Source organism: Hypanus sabinus, chromosome 10, assembly GCF_030144855.1.
Source record: "Hypanus sabinus isolate sHypSab1 chromosome 10, sHypSab1.hap1, whole genome shotgun sequence".
In the NCBI taxonomy this organism is placed as follows: Eukaryota; Metazoa; Chordata; class Chondrichthyes; order Myliobatiformes; family Dasyatidae; genus Hypanus; species Hypanus sabinus.
Window position 1 is genome coordinate 30165186 of NC_082715.1, and position 13967 is coordinate 30179152.

Genomic DNA, 13967 nt, shown 5'->3' on the forward strand with positions numbered 1-13967 from the left:
ATCCCTGATTTTCTGCACAATTTCACTCTTGTTTTTAAAGTCCGTGAATAGATGTTCTGAAATCTTAATGAAAGATTCTTTTATATATTCACCATCTGTAAACTGCTTCCCGTGCCTGACTATTTCCTGAGCGGCAATATAACTAGCGTATGTCGTTGGTTTTCCGGACTTCATCCATTGCTTGAAATGATTTTTGCTCAGATCAACCTTCCGCATCAGTTCCGAAACGGCTTTTTCTCTCTCATCTCCATCCGGATATTTTTGAGCAAAGGCTGCGTGTTTATTCTGGAAAAGTCTTGCGATTTTTGACTATTTGTTGTTTGGTAGTTTCTCATTGCACATTAAGCATACCGGTAAACCAGTCTCGTCAGCAGTGAAAGCAAATGAATCTGTCCACTTATCAGTAAACGTTCTGTTTTCTTCAGTCACTTTTCTTTTTTTAGAATTCTCCATAGTTGGCCTACCTTGGATCGAAAAATTAAAGAAATCGCGCACTGACGGGTGTCAGGTATTGGCAGTGGTGACGTATATTAATAGCGATAAAAACACGTTGTAGCGGTGTGCTCACGCAGTCAGTAAACTACAGTCGAATAACTTTATTCGAACTAAACAGCCTTGCTTTTAAGCCTCCCTCAACCTGGCCCCCATGGGCGCGGATGCTGCAAAAGACCAATTATTTCCCAAAGCAACAGGGAGCCGCAGCACAGAGGTAAAATAGCCACATGTGGCTCCGGAGCCGCGGGTTGCCGACCCCCGGGATAGACCATAGACCATAGGTCAGGGGAGCAGAATCCGGCCATTCAGCCTATTGAGCATAGATTAGGAACCATCAACGTGGATGATGTAGGCCAATAGGGCCTATTTTATTTTGTTCTACAGTATGGTTCTATGATCTCTTTCAACCATATCCTGTAATCCATATCCCACAGTGAACAACTCGGCTCAGCAAGTTCCATCGTAAAATGTAACATCTAGTTTTGAAATGGCCTTGTATGCATTTGCCGAACGCAGGAGTGCCCCCTGTGCAAACTGATCGGGTCCCTGAGCATCACAAACAATTTTTGGGACGTTAATTTTTTCTTAATTCATTGTAAGTGGACTACAAAATGAAAGTGTTGTTGGAGGAAACCTCATCTTTGGACCCTGATGCTGAACCTAAGTGTCATAAATTATGGTTTAATTGCAGAGAAGAAACTAGTTTGGTGGTTGATCAACATGCAGTTTCAAAACAATATCCAGTACTGTAGAGGGATAATCCACACAATATCATTTAGCAAAAGAATTTTGATGCCAAACATTTAAACATCTGCGCCACCTGGTGGCATCTAAAAGTAGTCTTTCCCTGAAATCTTCAAGTCAAGTCGTCACTTTTTATTGTCATTTTGTCCATAATTGCTGGCACAGTACATAGGTAAAATGAGACAACATTTTTCATGACCATGGTGCTACATGAAACAGTACAAAAACTACACTGAACGACGTAAAACTACACTAGACTACAGACCTACCCAGCACTACATAAAGTGCACAAAACAGTGCAGGTATTACAATAGATAATAAGCATGACCATAGGCACAATAGAGGGCAGTAAATTGGTGTCAGTCCAGGCTCTGGGGATTGAGGAGTCTGATGGCTTGGGGGAAGAAACTGTTCTTAAGTCTGGTTGTGAGAGTCCGAATGCTTCAGTGCCTTTTCCTGGATGCCAGGAGGGAGAAGAGTTTGAATGAGGGGTGCATGGGGTCCTTTATAATGCAGTTTGCTTTGCGGATGCAGCGTGTAGAGTATGTCCATAATAGTGGGAAGAGAGACACCGATGATCTCAGCTGATCTGTCATCCTACTGCATTAATTTGGAATTAGTTTTTAAACAATGCTTTAAATATTTATTATCTTTTTTCCCATCTTTCAGTCACCTGTGTATTCACGATCTCTTTGTTTGACTCAATCTCCACCCACTGGCCTTCTTAATAAGCACAACCCTCATGCACAAACTCAGCTACAAAATTAAATTTTCCCTCAGAATTATCTTTCGTGTCTCTTGAACTCCGTCCATGCTTTGTGTTATATTCAGTTTTGGCCCTTCAGCTATTACCTCTTTTTGAAATGAGAATTCATTCATGCAAAATTCTGGAAATACTCAGTAAATCAGGCAGCATCTGTGGAGAGATTAGCTAAGTCAGGGGTCAGCAACCTTTACCACTGAAAGAGCCACTTGGACCCGTTTCCCACAGAAAAGAAAACACTGGGAGCTGCAAAACCCGTTTGACATTTAAAACGAAATAACACTGCATACAACGTTTTGTTTTGCCTTTATGCTATGTATAAACAAACTATAATGTGTTGCATTTATGAAATTGATGAACTCCTGCAGAGAAAACGAAATTACATTTCTGCATGCAACAAAAACATTTTGAACTCCGAAAAAAAGACGTTGGGTTGAAGGTTACTTTTAAGTAAAATACTCAACGTCTATTTGAGTCCTTCTTGTATTTATGAAAAACGCCAAACTTAAATTTGCCGCCAGCAGCAAACCAAAAATAACGTCAGCCAGCTGTCAACCTGAAAAATAAAAGGACTATTTCACTGAACAATGAAAACATATGAATATACGTAAAATAATAGGCAATTAAAATATTTATCATACTTGTTCAGGTTGACTCACACCTGACCATGCAGTTGTATTCAGTAGGGATGGATCGATGCTTAGGGGAGTGACCGGAAAGGATAATGTGTTTTTTTCCTCTCTGAACTCACAGAAGCGTTTCCCAAACGATGTTTGCATTGCGATGATTGCAGAATGTAAATACTCCGAGTTTATCGTGTCGTGACCTTGTTTGAACTCTCTCAAATTGGGGAAGTGAGACAATGTGCCTTTCTGTAAATCTCTGGCAAACACTGTCAACTTGTGCTCGAATGCCAAAACATCCTCCAACATGTGCAGGGCTGTACGTCCTTACCCCTGAAGAGCTGTGTTCAGCGTGTTCAGGTGCGCTGTCATGTCTACCATGAAGTGTAGCTTTTCCAGCCACTCTGGCTGTTCCAGCTCAGGAAAGTTGAGCCCTTTGCTGCCCAGGAAAGTTTTCACTTCTTCCAGACACGCGACAAAGCGTTTCAGCACCTCCCCTCTGGACAGCCAGCGATAAATACACGTTGTAGCGGTGTGCTACACGCAGTCAGTAAACTGCTGTCAAAGATAGCTTTATTCAAACTAAACAGCCTTGCTTTTAAGCCTCCCTCAACCCGCCCCCCATGGGCGCGGATGCTGCAAAAGACACGTACTCACAAACCCCCGTAGAATATCTCCCTTAGCCTGAACGCTGGCTAATTGTGAGCCGGTTCGGATGTGTCAGGAAATGGGTCGCCACAACGTCTTATTTAGATTGTACAAGATCACCATAATCTTCAAATTTAGAATTACATTTCAAAAACTAACAAACTAACATAAAATACATTTTAATTAAATACTGACCAATTATTTCCCAAAGCAACAGGGAGCCACAGCACAGACGTAAAAGAGCCACATGTGGCTCCGGAGCCACGGGTTGCCGACCCCCGAGCTAAGTTAATACATCAAGTTGCTGATCATTTGAATCAGCTTGTACAGAAGTAGTGGAAACGGCAACATTGTAAGCCAAACAGAATGTGCTTGAAATACACAGAAATCCATCTAGGAGTCCAAGGAAGAGAAATTAATGTTTGGTTCTCTTTGGGAAGTGTCTGCGAGTGGTGGCTGATAGTTTTGTAAACGTGTTAGTCACCATAGGCAAATTGTTCCTCTGAAGTTTCTATTTATCTATTGAATCAGAATCAGAATCAGATTTATCATCACTGGCATGTGACGTGAAATTTGTTAACTTAGCAGCAACAGTTCATAATCTAGCAGAGAGAAAAAATAGTAATAATAAATAAAATAAACCATAATAACAATAAACAAGTAAATCAAATACGTATATTGAATAGATTTTTTAAAAATGTGCAAAATCAAAAATACTGTATATTAAAAAAAGTGAGAGTGTCCAAAGCTTCAATGTCCATTTTGGAATCGGATGGCAGAGGGGAAAAAGCTGTTCCTGAATCGCTGAGTATGTGTCTTCAAGCTTCTATACCTCCTACCTGATGGTAACAGTGAGAGATCCTTAATAATGGATGCTGCCTTTCTGAGACACCGCTCCCTGAAGATGTCCTGGGTACTTTGTAGGCTAGTAACCAAGATGGAGCTGACTAGATTTACAACCTACTGCAGCTTCTTTCGGTCCTGTGCAGTAGCCCCTCCATACCAAACAGTGATACAGCCCGTCAGAATGCTCTCCATGGTAAAACTATAGTAGTTTTTGAGTGTATTTGTTGACATGCCAAATCTCTTCAAACTCCTAATAAAGTATAGCCGCTGTTTTGCCTTCTTTATGACTACATCGATGTGTTGGTACCAGGTTAGATCCTCAGAGATCTTGATACCCAGGAACTTGAAGCTGCTCACTCTCTGTACTTCTGATCCCTCTATGAGGATTGGTATGTGTTCCTTCGTCTTACCCTTCCTGATGTCCACAATCAGCTCTTTCGTGTTGCTGATGTTGAGTGCCGGGTTGTTGCTGCGGCACCATTCCATTAGTTGGCATATCTCACTCCTGTACGCCCTCTTGTCACCACCTGAGATTCTACCAACAATATCATCAGCAAATTTGTAGATGATATTTGAGCAATGCCTAGCCACACAGTCACATGTATACGGAGAGTAGAGCAGTGTGATAAAGACACACCGCAGTAGCCCCTTCTGTCCTTCAAGCCTCACCACCCAGCAGTCATCCGATTTAATTCTATCCTAATCACAGGGCAATTTACAATGACCAATCAGTATCTTTGGACTGCAGGAGGAAACCCATGCTGTCACGGGGAGAATGTACAAGATCCTTGCAGGCTATGGCAGGAATTGAACCCTGGCCACCTGTACTGTAACACATTGTGCTAACCACTATGTACTGTGCCACCCCAACCCGCTTTGTGCTATGGTTCTAATTCCTGTCCTGTAGCACAAGAACCAACATACCAGACCAATTCTATCTGAAATTTGTTATGAAGTATATAAATCGCAATAGAGCAAATGGAATACTTCTGACTGATTTATACATTTAGAGATTTCATCATTTATAGCATACGTGTAAGTATAGGTGAAATTGTTTTTGTCACCTGAGGCAATGGGGTAATTTTATGATGAATTTTCCACTTACTTGGTCTGGAATCTTTTATAATTTTCATCCTTTCCCAAGTGATTAAAAGCTGAAAGGAAGGAGTACCCGGACGTAGTGTATGTGCAATTGCATTGAAGGATGTATAAATCAATTTACCTTTAGCTGGTTGTGTTTTTTTCATCTGGTCCCAGAAAACTCAGTAAATGATGAGGGTAATGTTGAAAGTAAAGAGTTTGAGCAGCATATTAGACTGCAAAGCTCTCCGCATTTCTTCCAGCCAATTTGACTGTTCCCAACACCTAATCCAGGAGGTGGGGTGAGGGTATAATGAGGAGCCTGATGACGATATGGAGCAGGAGGAAGAGATATGGTGGGACAAGGTGATGGGAGCAGCTTTAGAGGGAGTGGAGTGAAGAGATCTCATCCTCAAGTGCGATCATGAGTGACTTTGGAAGGAGAGAGGCAATTAAGCCTCTTCCCTCTTCTGGAAATGTTTCCTCCATGCTATCTCAAGGGAGTGGCTCAGCGGTAGCCCTCATCCTGCTCTCGGAGTGGGCTGCAGTCCTGGACGACTGCATCCGGCTCTGGCTGATATATCAATGCCAGGGAAGTCAGCTTCACTGACTCAGGGTTGTAGGAAGTCAGCAGCTCAGAGAGGTGAGAGGAATGTGAATAGACTTGCGAATTGGACCTCAAGGATCCATGTCTGGGAACATCACAACCACATGCATTGGAGATCATCAGTTATTGGTTGCGTTAGTTCTCGGAAATGATCAGGTTGTGGACCCTTGCAATTTGACTTAATTTTGATTTTACTTAGAGATACAGCACAGTGGCAAGTTCTTTGGCCCTACGAGCCCCTGCTGTGTAAATATACCAATTAATCTACTCACCTGTAAGTCTTTGGAATGTGGGAGGAAACCAGAGTAGAGTCATAGCGCACTACAGCACAGGAACAGGTCTTACAGCCCATCTAGTCCAACTGATCTCTCTTAGTCCTATTGACCTGCTCCCAGACCACTGGGGTCTCAGATCCTGTGGAAGCTTTGCCCTGGTGTCAAATCAAAGTAGATATTCCCCATTAGTCAACACCTGTCATGAAGTCTTGTACTAAACCCAGAACTTAATTCAGTGTAATTGGTTGTACACTTACAATTCCTTTTGGAACTGCCAGAGGCAGCCATCGAGACTTAACGCATTCCAGGGGGAGCCCAGTTAATCATGGGGCGAATGTACATATTCAATTTGTACTTTGGGCAAAACGGGGAAGCAGTGGAATTGAACCCAGGGCACTGGCACTTTAACTGTGCTGCCCCAAAATTTGATCTGTGGGACAGAGGAAAGGCACAGTAAACTATACCTTGCAATTTCTAACTCCACTGATGCTTAGTACCTGCAGCGATACTCAAGGAGTCAGAAATGCAACCTGTCAGGGTGACTGAATTTGCCTCTATCTTCCTCACCCCTCACTGCTCCCCTTTCCCAACTCCTCAGATCCTCAGCAATGGCATCTGGCAGCCAAGATCTGACAGTTGATTAAATGCAGCCAATGGCATCTCCTGCTGCTCAATGTCAACGTGGGTCCTGGATGCCATTTCCCTATCTAGTGATATAATGGCAGCAATGTTTATAAAGCACCTCTCAAAGTGCTGGAGGAACTCGGCAGGTCAGGTAGCATCAACGGAGAGGAATAAAGGGTTGATATTTTGCCCCAAGACCTGGTGAAAGGCCTCTACATTCCTTTCCATCAATGCTGGCCTGACCTGCTGAGCTCCTCCAGCATTGTGTGTGTGTTCCTCTGGATTTCCAGCATCTGTGGAATCTCTTGCTTTTATAAAACACCTCTGTGGTTTATCCAAAGTACATAAGTTCCTAATGCTCAATCTTAAAAGTAAGGGCCAAAGGTGTTCTGGTTTCTTGATCAAAGAAACATAGAAAACCTGATGATTGGTAACTTTGTTGAACAGAAAGAAAGGTCTGGTGACCACGTCAGGGTTGTGCGTGATGGAAGCTGTGCTTTTCCCAGGGCATCACTACTTTTGTAAGAAACCTCTTATTGGTGCTTGATGTATCCAAACAAGCAGTAGGCGTTCCCTCATATTCGGACCAGAGAGTTATAAAGGGGTTAGGAAGTGAGCCATGGAGTACAAGAACTACGACAACGAGCAAGGTGCTGGAGGAACCCAGGAGGACAGGCAGCATCACTGGAGGGAATAAAACTATCAACATTTTGGGCTGAGACTCTTCATCAGGACCAGAAAGGAAGGGGGAGAAGCCACAATAAGGGGGGGGGGGTGAAGGGAGGGAGTACAAGCTGGAATTCTGGCTTATTCTTGCTTCTTTGCCCCTTCCTTGCTAGTCCAGATGAAGGGTCTCAACTTGAAATGTCAGTTGCTTATTCCCCTCCATTGAGGTTGCCTGACCTCCTGAGATCCTCCAGCATTTTGTGTGTTGCTCTGGATTTCCAGCATCTGCAGAACCTCTTGTGTTTATCTCTTTGTCTTCCTCTTGTAGCAATAGTTGAGACCCTCCGGTGGTCAGGTTCAACCATGAGTATTGCGTTCTAGATGCCTATGTGATACACAAGCCAGGGGAGTGTGATATGCAGAGTAAGCTGCTGCAAATGCACCAGGCTCCCACTCTCCACGTGGCTGATGAATCCAAAGGAATGCAGAGACCAATACAGTTTGGCACCAGCATTGAACTTGATGTAGGACTGCCTTAGGGACTCCAGCTCTGGAATTCTTCCTTGGAGCTTACTCCCAAAGCCTTCCCAACAAGTGGGTATAGCCACAAGGCAGTGGAGGTTTGAGATCAGAGTATTCCTTCTCCTATATGAACTGCCTACCATGACTGTCGAGGCCCATCAGCCCAAAGTGACTGGTTTAAAGGGGCCAATAACATGCCCTTCTCTGTTCTCCTGTCAGTAGCATTGACATGACAATAACAGTATGATAGTCAGGATGGCCTTCTACTTGCATAAAGATAATTTGATCAAACCAGTCAGTTACAGAGGTTCACAGTTAGTCAATGTCTATCTCCAATGAAATACCCTTTGTGTAAATGTGCAGTATCTGACGTGAGTGCAAGGTTCATTTTCATTCTGCTTCCAAATCTCTCCAACCATGAAAGTTGATCATCATGGAGTTGTTCTGCAGCCTGAAACTAAGGTTATTGCAAAGGGTAGATACAATGTATAAACAACGCAAGATGAGGACTCGTAAATTAAATGCTCCATTCCCTCAAGCACTGGTTATAAAGCAGGACTTAACAGTTTATGGCAATTATTTTACAATTTTAGTGATTCATTAATTAATAGCCAACAGAAAGGCAGAATGACACATTTAAATCATTACGAGGAATGCAGAAGTCACTCCACGTTGTTAACCATGCTTCATGTTTAGTATTATTAATATCTGAAAGATCTTTTACCTTCACATGTGGACACGCAGCATGGAATCATTTGGAGGTAATTCTCTATTTTCTGGGAAGAAATCCACTGTGCCACATCTGTTTGAAGGGGAATTTTGGTTTATTAGAGATTGTGACTACAGTTGGTGATATCACCAATGACAATTCATACTGCAGGGTAGTGTGTAGAGGCTGATATGAGTACTCATTAAGATTTTGAAGCAGCACTAATGATGTTTGGGCGCATTGAGTATGACTCCAGTGTGATTCTTGCTTGCTCAGGTTCTCTTTTCAGAGCTGCAGTGCAGGCTAGGGCAGCAAGTATATACAGTGAAGGTCTTCAAAAAGATGACCTTAAAAGCAGTAATAGGATTAGCTCTGTGCACTAGCCTATCACATCCTAACGTTAACAGCTCTTTTCAATCTGTATGATCAATCACCACAGCAATTACTACGGGTCTGTTCTCTTGCGAGCACTGCAGCAGAACACTGCAGTGTTTTTAGTTCTGTACCTATGTGTTCAGTGATTGCTGGCAAGGTAAATTCCCACAGTGCTTCTCTCTTGTTCTCCTTTTGAGTTTTTTCCTCTTCAGTCACCCTAAATGGATGGTAATGGTTGCACTTTAATGAACATAAGGTTCTGAAATTATCATGGTATGAGCTTGAGACCAAATTGATTGGGGAATACATTGTGAAATTTCTCTTGATACGCTAATAGGTTTTCCCCCACTTATTTGTTCAACTTTTCATTGGGTGTACTCATAATTCTCTGTTTTTCCTTGTTTCATGTAGTTAAAAAATTTTACTTCCCCTTTCTAAATGTGAGACTATACCAAATTAGAGACTAGCTACAACATAATATATTTCAAGCCAAGATGGCAAAGGATCTTGGCTCGAAACATTGACTCTTTATTCCTTTCAATAGATATTGCCTGACCTGCTGAGATCACCCAGAATTTTGTATGTGTTGCTTTAGATTTCCAGCTTCTGCAGAATCTCTTGTATTTACAAGATAATCCTGCATTTTCCAGGAGCTTCGTTCAGTTTCCTGACAAGCTTTCCAGCCTGCTGCTGCAAGTTCTTCTGTTATTCTATATCAAAACCTTTGCTGAAACATAAATAAACCAAGTGAAACACTAATGTTGCTGATTAATGTTGTGTGTCAGAATATTGATATTCCGTGGTAAATTTATGAGGCAATTTGCTTGGAAACTGATTAGAAGATGTCATCACGGCATAACCAATGTATAAGCCTCAAACCCAAATCACTGATACCCAAGGCTAAAAAAATGAAGGAAGGAGAAGAGAAATCTTTCATTTACTTTGAGGACAGCCTGTTGAATGATACAAAAATTATTAACAATCTTGTTATGCTCTAAATGTTGGACTAAGGAAAGTCTGCTGACTAAATTTATAAAAAATATTTTCTGAGGCCTTGTCACCTAGGACAGTAAAGCACAGAGAGATTCTATGTAACAGACTATGGTTTGCTTTTCCTAAAGTGTCTAAATAGAAGCCTTTGTGCACTTTGTGTGCATTTATGATCAAGGTAGCAGCTTAAAATTAGTTTCTGTGACAGTCTAGTGAACGATTGATGCGTATACATGGTTAAAGGAGATAATAGATTCTGCAGATGCTGGAAATCATATATAAATTCATATATCATATATAAAATGCTGGAGGAACTCAGTAGGTCAGGCAGCAAATATGGAGAGGAATAAACAGTCGATATTTTGGGCCAAGACCCTTCATCAGGACAGGTCCTGTTATTTCCAGAAGGCAGAATTGCCTACTCCTGAATCTATTTGTTATATTCTTCAATTTTTATCAAGTCTGTAGAATCTGTGGTGACCTTACTTGGATCGAGGTTATCATAAGGTTTGGCTTTGGCCTCTTTATAAGTACAGAGCTTTGAAAAAGTATTCAGCCCTCACAACTATTTTCACATTTAACTGTCTCATTTTCTAAACCAAAAATAAATTGAAGTAAATTTTTTTTGAGCTTATCTACAAAGCGTTGCGCATCATGTCAAAAGAAAAATTCCAAAACCTGTCAACAATTTACTAAAGATTAAAAACCAAAATTGTGAGACTGAAAAGGTAATCATTCCCTCTGTAATTACTATGCTACCTTTCCTCCAGTGCAGTATACATATCACCAACTCACCCAATTTGTTGATGTAGCAAATTGGAGGATCACTTGTTTTCAATGAATTCATAAGAATAAATTCTACCAGAAAGCTTAAACTGGGGAGGAGGTTCATCTTTTAGCAGGACAAGGGCTCAAAGCACACTACCAGAACAATCATGGAGTGGTTTCAAGTGAAAAAAATTGATGTCCTTGAGTGACCTAATCAATGGTCTGGATCTTAACCTGATCAAACATCTCTGGCAAGATCTCAAGATGGCTGCCCATTGCCGCTCTCCAACTAACCTGGCTCAGCTTGAACAATTTTACAAGGAGGAACAGGCAGGTTTTGCTCCATCACGTTGTGCAAAGCTAGCAGAGACTTATCCAAAGAGACCACTGACTGTAATTGCTGTCAGAGGTGGTTCAACTAGATATTGAGCAAAGGGGGATGAATACTTCTGAATTGCTGACATTTCAGCTTTTGAATTTTTAATTTCTCATGCTTTAAAATTTTCCCTGTTAAGATCAGTTAAGTTGATCAGAGTATCTGGTAGTAATACACATTTATGTAAACAAAGAATTGGGGGTTGCATATTTTTAAAGGCATTGTGAATAGACAGTGACTCTGAAGGTGAACTTCCTCCATTTTACAGATAGTGTGGAAGCTGTCCAAGAAGTTGTTGGGAATGGTAGACTTTTCCTGATTCTCCCATCAAGCACAAACGGGACCTTTTTCCGTATTTTTAAACAGATTATAATATTGCAACTTAAATTGCGTAGCTTGATCAGTTCAGTAACTGCATCTGCTGTATTTGTGATACAAAACCCATTACTGCTTTGAAGAGTTACTGGAAACACTTGTGTCCACTGCACACACAGTACCAGTAGTCTTTCAAAGTTCAATAAAAGTCTGATAATCTGCTAATGACCCGATCAGGCTTGTCGTACTCCTTTCCCCCTCACTGGGGCTCCAGTTCCTACTCCCTTTCAACTCTCCAGGTTCACTGGGAAACCTTTTATCATACTGTGTAACATTGAAAAGAGAACTTCGAAGTGCTGAGGCATTAACTGAAATACAACAATAGTTAGCAGTCTAGGAAATCTAAAGACCACACCTTTTGTAGAAGTTTTACTGTATTGCACTACACTACTTGCTTTTCTGAGGATAGAATAGTTCCTACATTGCTGAAATGTCTTGTCATTCTTTGTAACAGAATTAATGTTACAATAAAACTTCATTAATGTGAAAGATAAATAAGAATCTCTGATCATTGTCATTCAGAACTGTACAGTGAAAACAATTGCTATATTTTAAATTGTAACAATATAGGAGCTGCATAGCAGCATTGTAGTTAGCATTATGGTACTAGTGACCGGGGTTCAGTTCCATCACTGTAAGGAATTTGTATGTTCTCCCCATGATTATGTGCAATTCCCTCTAGGTTCACATCACAAAAACTTATGAATTAGTAGGTTAATTGGCTACTTGGATGTAATTAGAGGGCTGGAAGGGCCTGTTACTGTACTATCCCTAAAGGGGTAGTGGGGGAAGAGAGATGTCTCTACCAAAGTCCATGTAAGACACTCCTTCCCTCTGATAACCTGCAGGTCACCCTTGGACAAGGTGCAGCACCTGCTTAGCTCCCCTGATCAGGGTCACGTGAAGCCATGGAAGCAAGTGGTGGGTGGTCATATGAGCAGCTGGTGCACATCACAAGTCCTTGTTATGTGACCACTGACACCAGACAGACAATCTCTGAAGAGTATTCATAATGGTTGGGGTCACCCGTCTTGTAAAGACATTGCCCAGAAGGTGGCAATGGCAAACCACTTCTGTAGAAAATTTTTGCAAGAACAATCATGGTCAAGACTTATTGCCCATGCCACACAACAAGGCACATGAATAGTAGTGTAGTGGTTAGCATTATGCTCCTACAGTGGCAGGGACCCAAGTTCAACTCCGTTGCTCTCTGTAAGGAGTTTGTACACTCTCGCCATGGCCACACTGTTTCCTCCAGATGCTCCGATTTCCTCTCACATTCCAAAGATGTATGTATTAGTAGGTTAATTGGTCACATGGGTGTAACTGAGTGGCGTGGTCTCGTTGAGCTGGAAGGGCCTCTTACTGCACTGTATCTCTAAATAAAGACAAAGTGGTGCAGTGTAATACCAAATGCATTAAAGAGAAGCTTGACTTTAATTGGTAAATACTGAAGATGGACTGAAAAAGATTTTTAATACCAGAGTTGAGCATGGAAATGCACCCAAAGCACGTTTTTAAGAACACTTTAATCATTGTTATTTTACATTCCTCTCATTGTTGAATTTGTTTTATTTCAGGACCATCTCAGCAAGCAGAGACGTTGGGTACTTGGAAGTAATTGAGACAAAGATGGAGAATTGAAACGGAGCTGAATTCACTCTTTACAAGCGTTTCTGACTTCCACTTTGGAGTTTAATTATTAATTATCAACTGATCTGAACAACATCCAACACATGAAAACCAAAAGCACACATTGAGCATGTCTTTAGAAATAAACACACCAGTCTGTAGTTGCAATTATATATCAAAACAATATGGTTGGCCAAAGAGCCAATTTTGTGTTGTGCTGCTCTAAGATAGTGACTAATCGGATAGCTGTAAGGACACTGTGATATTAAATGACTATTAATTCAATATTTCAAACTAAAACTGTGATTATTGTGATAAATGAGCTTGCTTGTTTTGGTTTAAATATAGGATGAAGAAATATTTTTCTGCAGTGACATTTAATCTGCATTTTATATATTAATAAAAATATTGTATACCAGGCAATAATTACTTGTGGTTGATGTAACTATAAATTTCCCCAGATTATAATTAGAGCTGTTGGAAGAATGAAGAAAAAGTGATGGTAAATTGTAATTTTCATCATACTATTAAACATTAATAGAATAACAATATCTCTCTTGTAAACAAAAGACTTTTTCTCCTTCCCACTTCTATGCTTCCCAAGCTATCTTCCCTCTCATTCCTCTCTCCCATTTCATTCTTTCTCCCTCTCCTCATGCTCTTCATCTCCCTGGAAATTTCTTTCCCCTTTCTTCTCTTTGCTCCACCTCTTTTCTTCCCTCCCTTGATATATTGCTTTCCTTTTCTCTCTCTCATGGTCTTGTTCCCCTTCTCCCCTCTTGTTCTCCCCCTTCTTTTTCTAAAACTCCTTTCCCCATCATCATCCTGTCGCAATCTGGTCTTTCAATA

At 41.1% G+C, this 13967-nt stretch overlaps 1 protein-coding gene across 1 annotated transcript in view; it reads left to right on the forward strand.

Moving 5' to 3' along the window:
* opn5 (opsin 5) overlaps positions 1-13532 on the forward strand; it is an 81282-nt gene extending 67750 nt beyond the window's left edge. Inside the window, exon 7 of the mRNA XM_059981242.1 lies at positions 13067-13532. Coding sequence (XP_059837225.1) covers positions 13067-13130 — 64 coding nt within the window. The 3' untranslated portion in view covers positions 13131-13532. The remainder of the gene's footprint in view (positions 1-13066) is intronic.
* The last annotated feature ends 435 nt before the right edge of the window (positions 13533-13967 follow it).